This window comes from Colletotrichum acutatum (assembly GCF_030867785.1).
Source record: "Colletotrichum acutatum strain CBS 112980 chromosome Unknown BDZ83scaffold_62, whole genome shotgun sequence".
NCBI classification, from domain to species: Eukaryota; Fungi; Ascomycota; class Sordariomycetes; order Glomerellales; family Glomerellaceae; genus Colletotrichum; species Colletotrichum acutatum.
Window position 1 is genome coordinate 844 of NW_026849056.1, and position 18,448 is coordinate 19,291.

General features: G+C 49.9%; 8 protein-coding genes across 8 annotated transcripts; 5 read left to right on the top strand and 3 right to left on the bottom strand.

Annotated features, from left to right (window-relative positions):
• Positions 1–877: 877 nt before the first annotated feature.
• BDZ83DRAFT_731700 (NAD dependent epimerase/dehydratase) lies at positions 878–2,479 on the top strand. The gene is made up of 3 exons (XM_060512875.1): positions 878–1,245; positions 1,318–1,558; positions 1,624–2,479. Exons 1-3 carry the CDS (start codon positions 1,232–1,234, stop codon positions 2,386–2,388), a joined length of 1,020 nt encoding a protein of 339 aa, XP_060363671.1. The 5' UTR covers positions 878–1,231; the 3' UTR covers positions 2,389–2,479.
• Positions 2,480–3,040: 561 nt separating this feature from the next.
• Positions 3,041–3,839, top strand: BDZ83DRAFT_652840 (family 61 glycosyl hydrolase; the record flags this gene model as incomplete). The annotated part of the gene is made up of 2 exons (XM_060510562.1): positions 3,041–3,106; positions 3,165–3,839. 2 exons carry the CDS (start codon positions 3,041–3,043, stop codon positions 3,837–3,839), a joined length of 741 nt encoding a protein of 246 aa, XP_060363672.1.
• Positions 3,840–8,163: 4,324 nt separating this feature from the next.
• On the top strand, positions 8,164–9,405 carry BDZ83DRAFT_793402 (heme-containing dehydratase protein). The gene has a single exon (XM_060515779.1). It carries the CDS (start codon positions 8,224–8,226, stop codon positions 9,373–9,375), a length of 1,152 nt encoding a protein of 383 aa, XP_060363673.1. The 5' UTR covers positions 8,164–8,223; the 3' UTR covers positions 9,376–9,405.
• A 1,323-nt stretch (positions 9,406–10,728) lies between these two features.
• On the top strand, positions 10,729–11,530 carry BDZ83DRAFT_720476 (uncharacterized protein; the record flags this gene model as incomplete). Its single annotated transcript, XM_060512278.1, has 5 exons — positions 10,729–10,875; positions 10,958–10,985; positions 11,047–11,218; positions 11,274–11,410; positions 11,472–11,530. The coding sequence occupies 5 exons, from the start codon at positions 10,729–10,731 to the stop codon at positions 11,528–11,530; spliced, it is 543 nt and encodes a 180-aa protein (XP_060363674.1).
• A 366-nt stretch (positions 11,531–11,896) lies between these two features.
• BDZ83DRAFT_384542 (uncharacterized protein) lies at positions 11,897–12,444 on the bottom strand. The gene has a single exon (XM_060502736.1). The coding sequence runs from the start codon at positions 12,303–12,305 to the stop codon at positions 11,928–11,930; it is 378 nt and encodes a 125-aa protein (XP_060363675.1). The 5' UTR covers positions 12,306–12,444; the 3' UTR covers positions 11,897–11,927.
• Positions 12,445–12,461: 17 nt separating this feature from the next.
• Positions 12,462–13,871, bottom strand: BDZ83DRAFT_741895 (uncharacterized protein). The gene is made up of 3 exons (XM_060513095.1): positions 13,631–13,871; positions 13,059–13,571; positions 12,462–13,002 (listed from the first exon to the last, which is right to left on the bottom strand). Exons 1-3 carry the CDS (start codon positions 13,683–13,685, stop codon positions 12,671–12,673), a joined length of 900 nt encoding a protein of 299 aa, XP_060363676.1. The 5' UTR covers positions 13,686–13,871; the 3' UTR covers positions 12,462–12,670.
• Positions 13,872–15,235: 1,364 nt separating this feature from the next.
• On the top strand, positions 15,236–17,045 carry BDZ83DRAFT_625630 (kinase-like domain-containing protein). The gene is made up of 5 exons (XM_060508501.1): positions 15,236–15,539; positions 15,607–15,929; positions 16,034–16,335; positions 16,401–16,563; positions 16,629–17,045. Exons 1-5 carry the CDS (start codon positions 15,316–15,318, stop codon positions 16,817–16,819), a joined length of 1,203 nt encoding a protein of 400 aa, XP_060363677.1. The 5' UTR covers positions 15,236–15,315; the 3' UTR covers positions 16,820–17,045.
• A 335-nt stretch (positions 17,046–17,380) lies between these two features.
• Positions 17,381–18,078, bottom strand: BDZ83DRAFT_652845 (uncharacterized protein; the record flags this gene model as incomplete). The annotated part of the gene is made up of 2 exons (XM_060510563.1): positions 17,381–17,546; positions 17,687–18,078. The coding sequence occupies 2 exons, from the start codon at positions 18,076–18,078 to the stop codon at positions 17,381–17,383; spliced, it is 558 nt and encodes a 185-aa protein (XP_060363678.1).
• Positions 18,079–18,448: the final 370 nt, after the last annotated feature.

Sequence of the window (18,448 nt, forward strand, 5' to 3'; positions counted from 1 at the left end):
ATACGCGTGCGAGGACGATTGTTCTCCAAAGCTACCCTCTGGCCTTTCTTCATTCACATCGAATCGTGGGGGTCTTCCCTACTTCAAGAGACTTAGACCGACGAACTGTGACCTTTGTTGCGAGCCTGTCTACATAAGGACCTTGGATCACTCTTATAAGCCAGTGAGACAGCTTGATTGTTCAAAGATTTCGCGTAGCATCCCTTCAGGTCTGCCCGAACGCCCAAGCCTGCTCACTGGCTCCCATCACATAATCATAACACTACTCATCCTTCTCCACCCATCTGAACAGCTCCCATGTTGTCCCTGACATGAATAGGCAAATACAAAGGAAAAGTTTCATACCAAATTCAAGTGATATTCTGCAATGTATTCCTTATAGGCGAGTTTTGTACCACTCTGGAGATATTCGCCCAAGTGCATTTTGATATTTACCAGACATTGGATTGAATGTCACTTGTCAATTCTCGTTGGTCAGAGATGCGTGGGGGTGGGACAGACATGTCCCCACTCTCTACCTGCACTTTGTCCCCCATTCTCAGGTGCCTCCAGTCGCTTCAAGGTAATTCCAACGACCTGAGACTTTCGGGTCAAAAAAGCTCTTCTTAGATTCAGAAGAGATTTGAACATTTTCTTGAGACTTTCATTTTTGGGGACCATGTTGTGGTGTTTAGATATCCGCGTTTGACGGCATGATGTGGAAATTTGGTAGTGGGGTGGTGCCAGTCGTTGGCAAGCCTGACAGCTGTCAAGTACTGTAAGCCCATGGCGAGTGCCCTTTCCTTCCTAGGCGTGCCAGGGTGACGCGGGTCATCGAAAAGGAAAGAAGGAAACATTTCAGACCTTCCGGCCTGTTCTACTCGAACCCAAAGCGACAACACTTCACCTTCACCTGATCGTTCGGCTTGTCTACCTTGACTTCAACAAGAAGAGCGTGCGGAATCCGGCGCGACCAAGTATACCAGAAACACCAGGCCCCCCATTGCAATGACCGGCGCCAAGTCGGGGTAAAGCCGGCCGAAGAGTGGGGGGCATTTCTCACTACACTGTGGAATCCAGGCGACCACGCATCTCACCAACAATTACCTGGGTGCTTCGTCTCATCAACGTCCTTGCCACATCCGTCTGAAATTCGTTTACGCATAATCCAAGCCCAATTCCAAGTCGTAGGCCTTTTTCTTCTTTCCGCAATAAGCCCTTGGCTTCAACTTCGAACTTCCTGGCATCCAACATGTCAAGCATACCGTGAGTGCATGCACTTATTTTAGAACTCCACAAGAGTATGAAGTGCACAAGCTCACCACATCACATTCGCAGGAGCCATGTTTTAGTCACTGGTGCTACAGGATTCATTGGCGCGCACGTCGTAGATGTTCTCCTGTCCCGGGGGCTCAGGGTCCGCGGAGCCACCCGATCTCTCGCCAAAGGGGATGCAATGATCAAAGATCGGCCCGAGTACGCCGACAAGCTCGAATTTGTCCGAATTGACGACTTTGAGAACCTCGGTGTCTTCTCCGAGGCCGTCAAAGACGTCAATGCCGTGGTCCACGTCGCAAGTGTGAGGATTCCCTTGAAACTATGGAGACAAGTATCACTTGAAACTTTGCTCATTGTTCCATGCAGCCATTTACCTACGACACCAAGAATAACGAGAAGGAGTTGATTATACCAGCCATCAACGGTGTCCGCTCTATTCTTGAAGCAGCCGTTGCCAACCCCAAAATCACTCGGGTAGTCATCACTTCCTCCTTCGCCTCCGTCCTCGACGTCAACCGCAAGGCACCACCATATTTCACATACACGGGTGAAGACTGGAACCCCTTGACCTACGAAGAAGCCGCATCTCCGGAAATAAGCGCCGTAGTTGCCTACCGAGGTTCCAAGAAATTTGCAGAAAAAGCAGCATGGGATTTCACACAGGAGCACAACCCCCGCTTTGACATCGTGACGCTGTGCCCGCCAATGACATTTGGTCCCGTGGTCCACCCCGTAAGCAGCGCCGGCAAACTAAATGAGTCAAACGCAATGCTGTGGAAGATTGCAAGCGGACAAAAGCCCCTGCCTATTGCTCGGGTTCCGTTCTGGATTGATGTCAGAGATCTCGCGCTGGCGCACGTGGAAGCCCTCTTTAGACCAGAGGTGGGCAACAGGAGGTTCGTTCCGGCTGCTAAGGACCGCTTTTCATATGGTTTGGCTGCCAAGATTATTGAGGACAACTTTGATTGGGCCAAGGGCAAGGTTGCGCAGGAAGAACAGGTGATCGACACTTCGCACGGGCTGGATGGGGCGACGGCGGCGAGAGAGCTTGGCTTCGAGTACCGAACTTTTGATCAAACGGTCGTCGACCTCATTGACCAGGTTACGAAGATGGAAGGCGGGGCAGTATGACTTCGATACGAGTGATATCGCGTCCAAAAAAAAAAAGAAAAAGGGCCAGGTGCTGGGGGTATCAATTAATAAAGTAACCACTTTCCTCGACAACATTCTTCCGGTATGTAGTTGACGGGCCTAGAAGCTATCATGAGTCTCGGCTCAGGGGCAAATTCTTTTATTAAATTTGACGCCCCCTGATTTCCACAAAGATTACACATAATTGAATCTCATTACGAGCCATTTATTGCTAGACTACGCCATGGACGGGACACGTTCTGCCTAAATTGACGTTACTCTTGAGCGGAACGAGTCCTCCGTTGGGGCCAGTCAGCGAGCAACACAGAGTGTGATCTATCAATCCGCGCAGCACGGCTAGCAGATTAACGACTAACTAGCCTCCGGAACCATTTCTTCTTCTCTGAGTTTGAGTTGCCGTGCTGATGGACTCGGCCCGCGTCCCCTTCTTGGCTTCGGAAGTGTCGCCGCGGAAAGGGAAAACCCAATGTCTGCGGATAGTTCTTTACAAGAACAAGCAACCTCTTCACCACTTCCAGAATGAACTTCTCGCGATGTAGCTTCTTTCAGCCACCGTCTCTGTTCCCTATCGTGGTAATTTCTGGACACATCTGGTTCTAGTCATTCCGACTCCTGCACACAGGCTGTTATCATGAAGGTATCAGTTGTCTTGCTAGCGGTTTGCGCTGCTGTTGCCCAAGGACATTGCATCTTCCAGGTGAGCCATCTCCCAAATCTTCATCAAAGCTCGAGGCTGACCGTCGACCGCCTCGCAGAAAGTATCCGTAAATGGCAAAGAGTACGGCTCCCTGGCAGGTCTCAGAGCGCCCAACCAAAACAACCCAACCGAAGACGTCACCTCCCAAGACATCATCTGCGGGAAAGTCGCAACATCGTCTCAGGAAGTCATCACCGTCGCCCCTGGGGACAAGATCGGCTCCTGGTGGCAACATGTCATCGGAGGCGCCCAGTACCCCGGCGACCCAGACAACCCAATCGCAAAGTCTCACAAGGGCCCCATCACCGCCTGGCTCGCAAAAGTCCCCAGCGCTTCCAGCACAGGGATAACAGGGCTGCAGTGGTTCAAAGTCGCCGAGGATAACCTCGACACGAGCTCTGGGTTATGGGGCGTCGATAAGATGATCAACAATGGGGGCTGGAGCTACTTCAACTTGCCGCAGTGTATTGCGCCTGGGGAGTATCTACTGCGTGTTGAGTTGTTGGCTCTTCACTCTGCTCATCAGGTGAAGGGTGCGCAGTTCTACACCTCGTGTGCGAATATCAAGATTACGGGCTCTGGAAGCTTTTCGCCTAGCTCGACTGTGAGCTTCCCTGGCGCGTACCAACAAAGCGACCCTTCGATCTATATCAACATCTATGGCACTGGTGGTCTTCCAAACAACGGCGGCAAGGCGTACTCCGCCCCTGGACCGAGACCGATTACATGCTAGAGATTGAGGATAAAGAATGGACGTGAACTGCAAATACAGTTGGAGCGACTGCATAGCTGCTAGTGCGAATGCAACACTGAATGGAACATTGAATATTCTTTGTTTTTACTCAGTGGTTCAGAGTGTGTTCTGGATGGGATTTCTTCACTAGAGTCTCTCATTGATGACAATCTTACTTACACGACCCCAACGCTCACTCGACCATCTTCAACCATGACACGCAAGTTAATGTTGATGCTCATCTCTGTCGCGTTCCCCGTAGAGTTCCTGGCGCCTTTCCCAGAGCCTATGCCGATGTCAGATAGGTTGCCAGATCCCACATTGATATTTGTTACTTCTGTAATGCGGTCGCCGATCTCTATCGTGTTTCCATCACCGATTGTGTTGTTACCGTCCCCAATGTCAAAATCGTCGCCTGCACAGACGGGAAGCATTAGCAAAAGCCTTCCTCAAGGTATTGGGGAGTCGTCGCCCAACTTCGTACCTGTGTCTATGTCGTTTCCTGTGCCCGCGAACCCAACGCCGTTCCCATCGCCGATTCCTCCAGAGCTGATTGACCCCGAGTTGCCAGTCTGATTGCCATTCACGCCATTGCCTACTTGACGCGGCGATATTTTCGGTAGGTGTTTTGTGATTGGTGCGAGACTGAGTTGAAATGGTAGGCAGTGTACCGTCGAAACGTGCAGAGCGAGAAACGCCGACAGGCAGAGCCGTAGGGTGACATGCATAGTTGACCGCTTGTTCCAGAGTGGTGCGTTAGGTTGAAGTACGCAGATCGAGTCCCGATGCTTGTGAAAAAGATTGCCACCAAGGTTGGAGCATGGTTGGTTTTAAGCTTATTCAACTTGCAGAATGTCGTCAGAGTCTCAATTCCTTGAATGCTCTCATTGTTATACCAATACCATGTATTTCTATTGAAACGACGGACAAGCTAAAGTTAGTGTTGTTGTTCATTAGGCTTCCCTTGCCAAGCCCAAGATATTGCACTGCTTAAGCATCACAACCCTCTTCGGATGAAGATACTGCATCCGCATTCGAATGCAACTACAAATACAGCACTAACTATCAAGTAAAATGACAGAGAGAATCAAATTCGTCGGCATCTATTCTTAGAAGGCGTTCTGGAGGTGAGGTCTTGAAGGTGATTCGCTATGTGCTCACACCTTTACCGCGGGCGAAGATGGAAGACCACTACCATTCTCACTCATCCTTGGCGCCCTGAAACCACGTGAATGGCCGGCAGATGAGGCATCCGGGCATACCGACGGCAATTGGTATTAGTAGAGGCGGTTCGGTTGAATGCTACGCCATCACGGGTGGCATTTACGAAGGCCTCCAACATCGCGTTTCACATGCGTTCCTTACGTGATACACCACGTCAAATCCCCTCAGAGCTCTTCCACAGCTTTACGAGCCTATCAAGTGAACACTACTCCAGACATAAAGACTCTCTTAGGTAATGCACGAAAGAAGTGAAGGTTGCCTAAAGAGTTCCGCCCGCATTCCATGCTGCAGTCTACTTGTTGTCGCTCAACGCCATGAGCTTCTGTCAAAAAGGCAACTGGTGGCAATTCTGTTCAAACAACCAATATTAATAATGGCAACAATGTCTGCGGACTTTGCTGAGATGCCTGCTGTATTATCCTGGGTCGATCATCTTTTGGTTTAGCTGCTGCCAGGGCTGAAACCCAGCATCCCATAAACTGTTTGATCTGATTGAGCAAATTGAGACACTTGAAGACATCTATAGACTTCTTCGCAAATTGTAACATACTTTCCCACGGAAAAAGAACCAGGGTAATGTAGATAAAGGCCCTCAGGTAGTTCCTATTAGCTTCCTTATGAAGCAGCGGCCCCCGATGGACAGTACTTAACCCAAGTCCAACTGCCTTTGGACTCTAGCAACTACTCTTTGGTTTCTAGGTACTACACCCCGTAAAAGAAAGTCTGAAACAATTCTCACTAGCCATTGACTTGAACTCCGTTTTTTACTGGACAGTTCTTGACTCCTAGACTATAGCGAATAGACTACTAAAAAGAAATGACGCCCCTAAGAGTCTCATGAATCATCTACTTGCGACGTTTGAGGCAGCTCGAGCCTTTAGGAGCAATGTTCGAGAGTATACACTCCACTATTGACGTCTATCTCATTTCCAATTGCTTGCTGGGTCTTGTTCTGTTACTACTTATATAACTGTTATAAAGTCCATCCTCTAGCTGAATCTCCAAATTTATTTTCTATGCCATTATCATTGCTCGAAAATGTATGTTGCGATAAGGCTCTAACTATGGTAGTAAAACCCTGACCTGTAGATTTCAAGATAGAAAGGAGTCGTTTGAATTTTGAGAAATGTAGAGCCGAAGGCAAAACTCACTCTAGTTCATGTTTCCTGGTGGTTAGGATCGAGAGATAGTCGTCATTAACCAAACGTATCGGGCCCAATCTCATTAAAACTATGTCTACTGAACGTTAGCTTCGGTCCATCGGGTCTTCAGTTTTGACCTGCTTTTTTGTTCAGAGAAAAGTGTGAAGAAGATTTGATTCGAACATAATTCTGACTGTTGAAATGCCCACATGTATCATTGGCTGTTTGTTGCAGCTTGCTCCGCCATCTTTTCTCCTCAGTGCGCCTAATTATCTTAATTCGTGATCATTCGAATAGTTCAACATACAATCGGCTGGCAGTGGCAAGTGATATTGCACTAACAAGAACTTTTGTTCTCGGATAGTTCAGCTTCGAGAAAGTAGGTGAAGCTATACGGATGCTCTGTCAAATCTGCATCAGAAGAGAGACACGTGCCGCTTGCACATAGTACGGTAGTTGATTACAGCATCATATCTCGAGCTGAATAAAAGTATGAAAAGAAAGCAACACCGGGGAACGGCAGTTATCGCCCTGTCGTCAAGTGTCAGTGTGGTATGTACCAGATCTACTAATTACGAGCTCAAATATCACGGAACGCAACAACAGTTTGTATGAGCATAGAGCCCAGGGAAGATACTCCAATACTACTGCCCAAGGTGTTTGCCCATCTGATTCCACATTAGAAGAGTTCCTCAAAGTTCTATCTGGCAGGAAAAGCAAGAGGAGAAGATCAAGATGCAATCAGCGCCAGCCTCTCATACAACCTCGTGTAATCCAGAAAGATCAGTCATTTGAATACTTTGAGTCAATAGGGCTTCCCCGTTTCTTCTGCGACCGGCCCTCTTGAGTTACTGTTTCTAGCTATGCGGCGAATCGGGCTAGCACCCTTCCCGAGATTTTACTTGACAGAGCAGTACGAACTAGCAACGTACATCACAGGCATCAAACAACATCACCTAGTTCATTGTCCCGGCTGGAGTCGTCAGCTTACTTAATTATCCAGAGTGCCCGAACTGACGAACAACCTGCAAAGACACTCATGATGTTCAATACTCGTCACATCTCAGATCAACGCCAGTATAGGAGAGCATCTGTTGCTGATATGTTGCTCATACGAAGGGTTGACAAGGGGTTCACTTGTTCAAGACTCCAAGTTGATGCGGTTTCGGATTCGAAATCCTTGTCATGTTCTGGGAAGTGGGGCGTCGAGATGTTAAGATAACGCGGTAAGCGCTCGACTGCTTAGCCGAAGGAGAGATTTGAAATTGCAATCAGGATGTCCGTAATTTGTTGGATTCACCGTCTGCGCAGGACCGCTTCCTCGCACTTCGTAAGGTTGGGAGACTGAATGATTCGGCGGGCTCTGTTTCCCGGTTAAGTGAGGCTGTTTTGATGAAATGTCGTAACTTGACAGAAAACGTTGCAGGGAGATCCCCTTTAGGAAGTGAGATCCGAGCGTCGCCTAATATAACCTTGCCCTGGGGTTAAACGGTCGGCAACTAGGACTCTCGATGATGGGATTTCTTTGAGATGGAGAACAATGCAGAACTTGGGACACCCCAGCTGTCCGAGTCTGGCTGAGCCCCGCGTCTCCGCTTCTCATTTTGAAGATGTTGCACCGCTGTTGATCGGCGGTGAAGATGTTCCAGGACCTTGGCTAGCTCTTCCGTCTCCCCTCCTTCTGTCCTTGCCATTGGCCTTCGCTCTCCGCCCACACTGCGACCCTGCATATGTCAAGACGAATACCCCCATCTTGGTCCATCTTGAGCATGGCCATGCATTTGGGCTGCGCGTATTAGGAATGAGAAGGGGGGTGTTCGAAGCATGGTTGGCTGGAGCTGGTAGAGCCAGAGGTTGCCCAGAGAGAACATCTGCATTACGAATTGTCCGTCCTTGCTGTGGTGGGGGAGAGTAGGATTGTTATGCTACGCTATAAAGGCTCGAGGGTCCTTCATTCGGCTTCATTGCCGCCTCATTTTCTCCCCAGTCATTAGCATATCGTTGTGCAGATTTTCAAAATGCTTCGATCTCGTTTCCCATCAGCTCATCACTTCACTGTGTCAATCTTCGGATGCCAGTATCACGCCGACTCACCTTCACCGGAGAAGCTGGCTCTCATCAACACGTTTGACGGACTCATCAAGGCCGCGGCGATTCATGTCGAGGAGCTCGAGCAAAATGACCTCCCCTCCAAGGTCTGGATGAGCTACTGGAAGTCTCCCCAGGTTTTCAAGGCATGGTGGGAGAGCCCGGAAACTTCTGCCTTCTGGGCCGCTCTGCCTGAGAACGCTGGTTTCTGGAGAGAGACCGTGAGCTTGCCCGCCACCAGATCAATGTACGAGTCCAACAAGGAAAAACCTTCCGGGTTCGGCCACTGCGGCGAGCTGATCCCCCTCACTTCGAAAACGGGATACTGGGGCGCCTACCGCTCGCGTATGACCCCTGATGGACCGGAAGACAAGTTCGAGTCTCCTCTGCCTGCGGTACCCGAGGCTCGTCCTTTGACGGACAAGATCCGCCCCGGAAGGGTCAGAGTGTCCAAGTTCCCTGACAACATCTCCTTTGTTGTCGAGGGCCAAGACTACAGTGCCATGAATGATAACGAGCGCGAACACTGGAACGAGAACTTCGACGGTCTGACCAAGCAATGGGTCACCAATGTCATGAACGCTGGTCCCGCCGGTGGGATGGTTTCTTCAAGAGCCTGCCACGCCTTTGCGGGAGATAAGCAACCTGGTGCCACGAAAAGCGCTGTCAACGGCGCCTCAACCAACGGCACAAATGGTACCAACGGAACTTTGACAAATGGTCACGGCAACGGAATCTTCCCCGGCTTGGACTACATTCGTCAGGCCCAGATTCTCTTCTGGCTTGACCTTTCCAAAATGGAACACATCGGCAGAACGGATAAGGTTCACGTCAAGCTCAGACGCGACTTTTTCGCTGCATACGGGCCTGGTGGAGTTATGGAGGGTGGTGATTTGCTGCTTTGGGTTGATGTAGCAGTTTTGAAGGGTGAAGAGATGGACGCGGAGTACGTTGGGTGTTATGATGGAACAGGATTTCTTGCATACGACGCCCACCCCGCGTTCGCGAGCGAAAAGGTGGACATCGCCAAGCTGCCAGCGTTTTTCGACGCGCCGATCAAGTCCCAGCCCATTGAGTGGTAAACCGTAATAGTAATAATAAGTCATCTTATGTTTGTGTCAAAATCGCCCCTGTAGCCCTCCTTTGTGCGTGACCTTTCACGATAAACAGACGAAGAGCCTCCTCTAGCAGCCGGTGGGCACTGATAGCAGAGAAGCATTCCGTCTTGCGTGCTCGTTGCTCCGTGCTCCACGTTCATCCGGTATATTACGAGGCCAAAATTTCGCTCAATCAGGAACTGCACATTCACAATCAGCAAGTGTTTCCGAGTGGGGGCGGGCCGGGATTGAGTCAGTGGTTGAGAATAGAGTTCACAGGGGCCCCTGTTCCAAGCCGGTCCTGTTCCCCGGACGGGGCTGTTCTTCAGCAACGACTAATAGAAATACAACGTGCATGGGGTCCGCCGGCCGGCAACCTCGTCGCGGCCCAACGGGCCAGAAGGCGAGACCACGGGAGGGATCTATTGTCTTACCAGAAATGGTCTGGCTTTGGGGGATGTGCGACCGTCGACCGAGATCTAACCTGCCCATCCGCTGATTGTGGTTGAGAATGTGGTCCCTAGTGGTTCCCGTTTTTGATGATCCAACGGCTTTACCAAGCATCTTATGATCCATCATTACAACTTCGTAGTTCACATAACCAGCTACTGGCCAAACTCTCCATTATTACGAATCCCGCATGGGACGAAAGTCATGTTATGTCGTTTTCTCCGATGCCACGCAAATGCTTCAGGAGCCCTTGCTTTCTGCTGCCAAGTCAGTTTGACGTTCCCTTCCGCGGGCCAATGCAGTCCTTGTCTGCCAGCTTGCTAAGTCATGTCCCATGAGCAGAACTTTCTAATGTGGAAATGTGCTTGCCGATCTCCACGCCCTGACCTATCAAACAATCTACTTCGGCCAGATACGTCCAGAGAGAAAGAGAGAAAAGGGGGTTCTCTCGTCATTACCGATTCAGCACTGTGGACCTATGTTGTCTCCTCCAACCCTGAGAACGCTTTCCTGTAACGTAGAATTACTACCTGAGTCCACAATCACGGTTCACTGTCTTTATGTCTTCCAGTCGTTCCCCTGGACCCAATGAACGAGGGTTTGGTCGATCCTAACTGCCGATTGCAGGTTGGAAGTAACCTGCAGATGGGTCCTGCAGGCGGCAGACTCTGCAACCTTTTCGCGACCCGATTCTTAAGCACGAGCTGCCCAAAACTGGCGTCTGTCTAGCCGGTTCAGCATTACCCGCAGGTCTACTCCTTCAACTTTTTGGAAGCGCTTTGTTTTTGCCTATCCCCGATTAAGAACGAGTGTGTGTGTGTGTGTGTGCGTACGTGCATTTGCGGTCAACTCCGACAACCCGCAACAATGGCGGTCGCTGAAGCGTTGATGCCGGCGGTGATTGAGATGTGGGTGGAATATGCCATTGGAATTTTGGTTCTTTTCCTACGAATCTTTACGAGATGCAAGAAGGTAGTGGGTTTCAAATGGCAAGGCGACGACTATTTGGCCGTGGCGGCCATTATATTCTTCACGGTTAGTTTGTTGTCTCAACGGGGAACCCCTATCCCCTACCACACCACGGAGCAGGCTCCGCTGACAACACCATGAACCTTAGTTGGAGGTTATGATGTGTCAAATCATCGGTAAGAACAGACTCTTGTGTGCCAAGAAAACTTTACTTTTGTTCTAACGACCGCTTTCTAGTTGAGAAGGGAAGCATCACGGGCATGACCGACGAAATCGCATTGAGCCTCACGCCAGAACAATACAAGAGTCACGAAACGGGCGCGAAATGGCTTTTCGCTGCGTGGTATATCTACGTTAGCATGATTTGGAGTCTGAAGGGCATTATGCTCTTCTTCTTCTCCAGAGTCACGTAAGTTGCTGTTGTCATCTTCCTGCGGAACATAGGCTCAAGAACGATTTTGCAGGAAAACTCTGCCAGAGGAACGCCTCGTCAAGGTGGTGTCCGTCATTACCGTCTTTGCCTACTTGGCAACACTTGCGGTTGTTACAGGACATTGCCGTCCTATGCACAAGCTGTGGCAGGTATATCCATATGCCGGAGGTAAGGAAGATAATTTGGGGTTTCGAAACGTGTCGGACAGCGAGAATCTAACATCCAGTAGATGACTGCACGCAAAACACCTCTAAGTATTACGCGTTGGTGACTACAAACGTCGTGTAAGTCCTGATGCATCTGAATCTTTAATGGCATTTCTTAGCTGACGCGTGTCCATAGAACCGACATCATGATCATGTACATTCCAATCCCGTTGTTGTGGAGGTTGCAGACCACTCTTCAAAAGTTAGTTGCGACTGAACACTGGATGCGTCTGTGATTCTAACAAAAGCCACAGGAAGCTTGCATTCGGCCTAATGTTCTGTGCCGGTTTCTTTATCGTAATTTGCACGCTATTGCGGTGCATTATCTGCTTGAGCACCCCGGAACGACTTGACTTGGGATTGAATTGGTCCATCCGCGAGACGGTGAGCTTAAGAGGCGTTTCTTCCTCATTCCCAATGTTCATTTAGGCTAATCAGCTTCATGCCAGGTTATTGCGATTATCTGCACGAACGCTCCGTCAATCAAGCCGCTTTTCCCTCATCGACGTACCGGCTCCACGAATCCGAGTACTCCTCACTCCGGTCTGGTCACATTTGGCGGCACCGGCAGCTCCCACAAGATGTCCCGCGTCAGGAATGGCCATCAGAAGCTCGACGACACATCTGTAGGAAGCCAAGAGCATATTGTGAATCCGAAAGGCGCCAGGAGCCAGACCACGGCATTTGCGGACGATCGTAGTTCCGATGATGGGGGAAACTACAACTCGGGAATCCAGGTCACCAAGGATTACCACGTCGAGGTTGGCCGGTAATGAGGCGAAGGGAATTACTAATACGTGGATTACGAGGCAAGCTCCACGCGGTATTACAGAGCTGCTCTGGTGGTTGAGCTTCATCCATCTGGTGCCTGCTTGAGGAAAGACTCAAGATGTATAATACATGGACATATTGCGAGCCGTCCTCCTACGGCTGGCCGGTTGGGTACGAATTAATGACGTTCTGGTAACGGAAGACTGGAGTATATGGGAATTTTCACTGCCATGAAATGCTGCGTGAGGATTTGATTACCATCTGCCATCTATTTGGGACCAAGAAGTAGAATGAACATGGAGTAGAGGTAAGAGACGGCATAATTTGTTGGCCAGACTTGACCACATAGGATGCTCAAGTAACAGCAACCTTCAATACAGAAATTCTTGATTGTATTCGGACGGCATGCACTCGTTCCAACCCTTGCATACGTGGATGCTTCCTAGTCCCATCACGTCTTGAATACCAACAGACTGAGATCCTTGACGCCTTCGAGGTCTCTCAAGCAGGTCTCATGCTTCTGCTTGATAAAGCCCCAGGCAGGTTCGCCGAGGGGCACGCGCAAGGGAATGCGTTTCTTGCTAGACGCAATACCGAAGATAGCGTCTGCAATCGCAGACGGCTTGGTAAGAGTTCCCGACTTGATACCCATCTCCACGTATCTCTCGAGAACACGTGCCGGCATATCTTTCTCGGCATAGGCTGGATGAGGCTCAGTTCGCGCCTTGCTATGGCCCTCAAAGTTGGTCTGGACACCACTCGGCTCTACGATACAAAAGTTTACTGAAAAACGTCAGCAACTCCTGAGAATTTCCATATGAGATATGATGCTAGCTTACTATTCCAATCAGGATGCATCTCTCTGGCTACGGACTCAGTCCATCCTTCGACGGCCCACTTCCCGGCATGGTAGTACGCGTGACCTGGAAAGGCGCATTGTCCAGCAAGAGAGGAGATATTAAAAATGATCCCGCCACGTCGAGTTTCGGACTGTCGCATGTTCTCGATGGCGCAAGTAGTCATTCGAGCCGTACCGAAGAAGAGGGTTTCGATCTCCTGGTGAGCTTGTTCCTCGGTCGCAGATTCAGTATCGCCAGATAGCGAATACCCGGCATTATTAACCAAAACATCGAGATGGAAATCTTCACCAAAGTATGCGGTTGCGGCTTTGAATGCCTCTTTCACCGAGGTTGGTGATGTCACATCAAGGGCAAGTTTGAGGAGGTTGACGTCGTCATCGGGCAGGTAATCTAGGTCGGCGGGATTCCGAGCTGTTGCGATCAAGCGATGATTCGGCGTGGTTGCGACGAGAGCTGCCAGTGCTTGGCCGATACCCGACGAACATCCAGTGACTGGTAGTATGTCAGTAGTGTGAACCTAGGTAAGCGATAATCAATGCGCCGAAACTTACTCAACCAAGTTGCGACCGGGGGAAGAATGTACGGCTTGGTGTTAATCGGGTTCATTTTGAAGCTGGCAATTGATGCTCTCAAGATGTAGTTCTCGACTAGGTCAGGTGAAGAACAGGTAGATGTGAGAGAGTATTCAGGCTGAGACTATATTATCTACCTCAATGTCTCCGTCCCAATTTCGGCTTATTGTCACAGAACTAACCTCTTGGACTTTATAGTCCTGAGTCGAATGCTCGAACATTTCGATGTTGGCTTGAGGTCCAACAGATTTATCGGCTCCATCTTGTGGCGCAGATAGGATTCAAGGTGCTGACAGCCCAAACCCGATTCTTCTCACCGTGCCGGTCGGGTGACTCAAGCGGTGCCGGTCAGACTGCAATGCAACGGCAATCGCATTCGCATCTGGTAAATTACGGCAAAGCACATGAGTGCTTGCGAAAACGGTGCTCGCACTCGGATGTGTCCATTGACATTGGTCTCGCATTTTTCTTCGTACTCGAACAACTCCCTCGAAAATCGATTACTAGTAATCTCGTCCTCTAATCATGTCCATGTTTTGATTTTGGGTGTCAAAATGTGAAATGTAGCGATTGCCAAAATCCTTCTTTCGCCCTTTCGGGCTTCTCAAGCACTCGCAAGTCCATCGATAAACTTGGCCGTCTCCATTGCTACCCATTAGTCGAACCATGAAGCATTCTTATCTCCGTCGCAATCCCAGCTACATTGTCTGACAGACAACGCATATTTGCTGTGTCACGCTTAACCCACTGGAAAGGCGTTACTATTGGCCCAGAAGCATAGCTTCGAATGCCTTCAAGATGTAAGATTGCTGTTTCTACATAAATTCAGGACAATTAAGGTCCTTTTGGTGTGCGCAGACACGCGCAACGGTGAGGGTCTTGAGATGAGATTTAGCTGTGAGTTTACACTTACAGATGTCAGGCCTATGCCTCCCAACGGGGAATCCAGTGCAACACTTTAAAGATGAATGCAGAGGCGCTAGGTCTCTATGGGCGCTACTCTCAAAAGCAAGTTGGCAAATGTATTGGGGGCAAGACAAATGGCAAAAGGGTGCCCGAAAGTTGAAACTTATGGTTGCGGCTGACCATTCTGGTGTCATCGGCACCAACTTGGCGATTAACACGACTAGATTACCTAAAGCTATGCAATACTTAGTACAACTTGTGTTTCAATGGCTTTTTAACTCTGTCAAAACAGAGCGCGAGGAACCAACTTTGAGAATCTGTATGGTCAACTTGAATCAGTGTTGGATAACCAAGTAATGATGACTGTTTGAGTTGCTCGATTCACCGTAAGCTTTAGAATGGTGAACGAGGGTTCCGACTATCTTGAAGCTAAAACGGAAATCGCTGACAGGAAATTTCTGCAATATTTGGTCTTTTCGCATTTACACATCAGCTGAGAGTTTTTACTCAATCAGTTCACTTACTCAGCTCCAGCGCAAACGAGAAATGGAGGTTGCTGGAAACCAAATCAAGTTGCAAGTGGTCACCCGAGACTTTTGTTAGTGGGGAAGCCCGCAGCACCACGGGCACTTAACATCTCCACCCCACAAAAAATAGTCAGAGCCTCGAGCAAACCCTGCGCGCAACAACGCCATGTCTCCGAGTCCACATTTCACCACTTATTCCGACCGCATTGTCGCCGCGGCTCCCTGACGCCAATGGCCGCGGAGAGAGACGCCTCGCCCCCACGGCGGCTGCCGGACGCCGAACCGGAGGAGTTGTACGGCCATGAGGTTCGCCTTGAAGAGGAAGCTTTCGCTTGGTATACTGCCGACAAGTGGTACCCAGTTCAGATTGGCGAAGTTTATGAGTCGCGGTATCAGGTGCTGCTGAAGTTGGGGTTTGGCTCTGCGTCGACGGTGTGGTTGTGTCGTGATCTTGCGTATGTGCGCGGGTGATTTCTGGATTTGTCGTCGTTTCGAGGGCTACTTAGCTGACTGGTAGTCTAGGAAGCATTGCTATGTCACCTTGAAAGTCTACGAGACTGGTCATCGGCAGGCTCGTAACGAGGAAGTGGTCCTTCGTCACTTAGAACGCCTTGAGTCTGAGCATCCAGGACAGAAACTGCTTCGGTCCATCAAAGACAGTTTTGAGCTGCAGGGGAAAATCGGCCCGCATGTTTGTTTGGTTTTCGAGACTCTAGGCTTATCCCTGGCCGATATTCGAGAATTAGCAGGTGGCAAGCTGCCGGAGAATCTCTTAAAGGGCTTGATATATGGCTTACTACTAGTCATTGACTATATGCATTCAGTTGCACATGTCGTCCATACAGGTGAGGATGATTGTGCTCCTGCATTACTTCACCACCATGCACCTCGGAGGCTGAGGTGTTCTCGGCATCGGCGCCCAGATCGGTTTCACTAACACACACTTCAGATATTCAAGATGGAAACATCATGCTCTCAATTTCAGACACGACAATCTTGGATGAACTAGTGAACGAAGAATGGAGGCTTCCAAGCGCGAGAAAAGTCATGGGTGATCGCACCATCTACGCATCAACAGGGCTCGAGATTCCAGATGAGCCAGGCGATCCTGTCATTTCAGATTTCGGTGATGCACAATACGGAGAAGGCGACTTCGACGGCGAGGTGATGCCAGATCTGTACCGCGCGCCCGAAATCATACTTGGAATTCCCTGGGACGAAAAGATAGATATCTGGGCTTTGGGGTTGATGGTAAGAGATCCGCCCGCGGCAAGACGGCTCCCAAATGCTAACGCTGAAGTTTCCGCTGCTACCAGGTTTGGGATTTGTTCGAAGGGAAGCTTCTTTACAACACCCGACACCGCGATCGGAATGCGTCCCGGGCAGCTCACTTTGCGAGAACGGTGTCTTTGCTTGGACCCCCGCCCGATGATCTCCTGGACAGAGGGTCAAAATGGACAGAAATCTTTGACGAAGAAGGTTCGTCGATAACTGCGCAAGTATGTTAAAACACAGGCTGGCTGGGACTGACGCGCGCGAGACAGGAAAACTAATTGTCAACGGCGAGATACCAGAGTCCTCGTTTGAGGAGGAAGAGTGTAATCTCGAGGGAGCGGAGCAAGCCGAGTTCTTAGTGTTTCTGAGGAAGATGCTGCAGTGGAGACCAGAAGACAGGCTATCCGCCCGAGAGCTGATGGAGGATCCGTGGCTGTGTCGGCAGACGGCTGATGACTGAAGGGAGACTCATTGGGATGAGGGTGAAGCCTCCAAGGTGTGAATGATAAGGAGGAGATACCCAATGGCTTTTATGTTTCTATGATTCAAGGTTCCTGAAAAGCTGTGCTCCAAAGACGCGTTTAAAACTTGCCCGTCAGAGTGTCTTATCAGTAGGTCTGTCTTGATTGATGAGAGGCATATGATAGACCAGAGATACTGCATTTGAAAAATTCTCGAACATGCCAATCAATTCACGGTCATCCGAATGACGCTCATAGTGAGTTTGAAGAAAAATTATATCATTAGAATTATCCCAAATATGCTTCTATATGCTCCGTGTCCCATTTTCATCCCAAAATAGCATCCTCATTCCCATCATCATGGTCAATGACCGGGAAAGGTTTTCCAGGCGCCGGAACCATGCAAAAGTGCGAAGTATCCATCAAAGGAGTGTCGTGAAAGTCAAAACAGCCAAATCATCATAAAAGTCGTGTAAAGCGTCGTTGGATTTGCGCCGATAGAATTGAGCTCGGCGCGGAAACTGTGATTACCCGTGAACCGTGATTAAGAATGATGCCGTCTAAGCGACCGCGGAAATCTCCTTGATCGGGGTCGGCAGCGTGATGATGCCGCAGTTGATGTTGCGCGTCGAGTAAATCTGGCCAATGGTCCAGTTGTCGTTTTGCCAAAACGTCTCCTCGCACTGGAGATCGGCGACGGCGCCGCCCTTTGCGGTGTAGCGGGCTCTGGTTGATCGCATTCCAATTAGCCTGGGCATTTCTCATGGCAGAACCGTACTTCGTGACGTTTTCGGCACGAATGTTTCATCGACAGGGGAAAACCCACGCGATGGATTTCAGATGTAGAGAGAGGGCATGTGACTTACGGGTACTTGGGATCATCATTGCAAGTCCACGACTGGTTCAACGCAACGGCCTTCTCAGGCGTACTCCACGTGAACGACGTGGCCGTGCTCTCCCCGCCCTCGGGCGGCGTGCACTGGTAGACCTGCTCGCCGTAGAAGAAGTCGTTGAGACGGCTGCTGGCGGCGGAGCATGCGACGGTATAGTCGAGGACCGGGTTCGAGACGTTGAAGCTGATGTAGCCCCACGAGTTCTGGTGGGAAGGTGTGCTAAAGATGTAGCTGGCGTGGTAGTCAAAGCCCGTGAGCGTCCACTCGGAGAGCTTGCCTGATTTTTGGCCGCAAGTCTCCTCGCGCTGGGCGATGGGGGAGGCGAGGGCTGGGGCGACGAGGAGGAGGGTTGCGAGGAAGTGCATCTTGAGAAGTTGTGGGGTTGTGATGAGTTGAGGGTTCTTTGATTTGAGAGGATGAGTGTATGTTTTCTATGAAGTGGGATTAGGTGAGATGAATTGATATGAGACGGAAGAAGCGTGCTGGTGTGGTGCAAAATCTCAAGACTTCAGACGAGGAACATCACCTAGGTTTAAGTACACATAACATCGTCAATTTTCTTACCAATCCCATCGACCTTGACAAAAGATCGCCAGTTGCCCTTCCGCACAGCATGCCATCAAAGAGTCTAAACCCTGGAGTCCCAGCCATCCATCGCATGAAAGTCGGTAAGGCCGGAAAGGTGGCACCGTTGAACCATGACGTAGCACAAAGGGTACCATTCTCGTGTTTCTT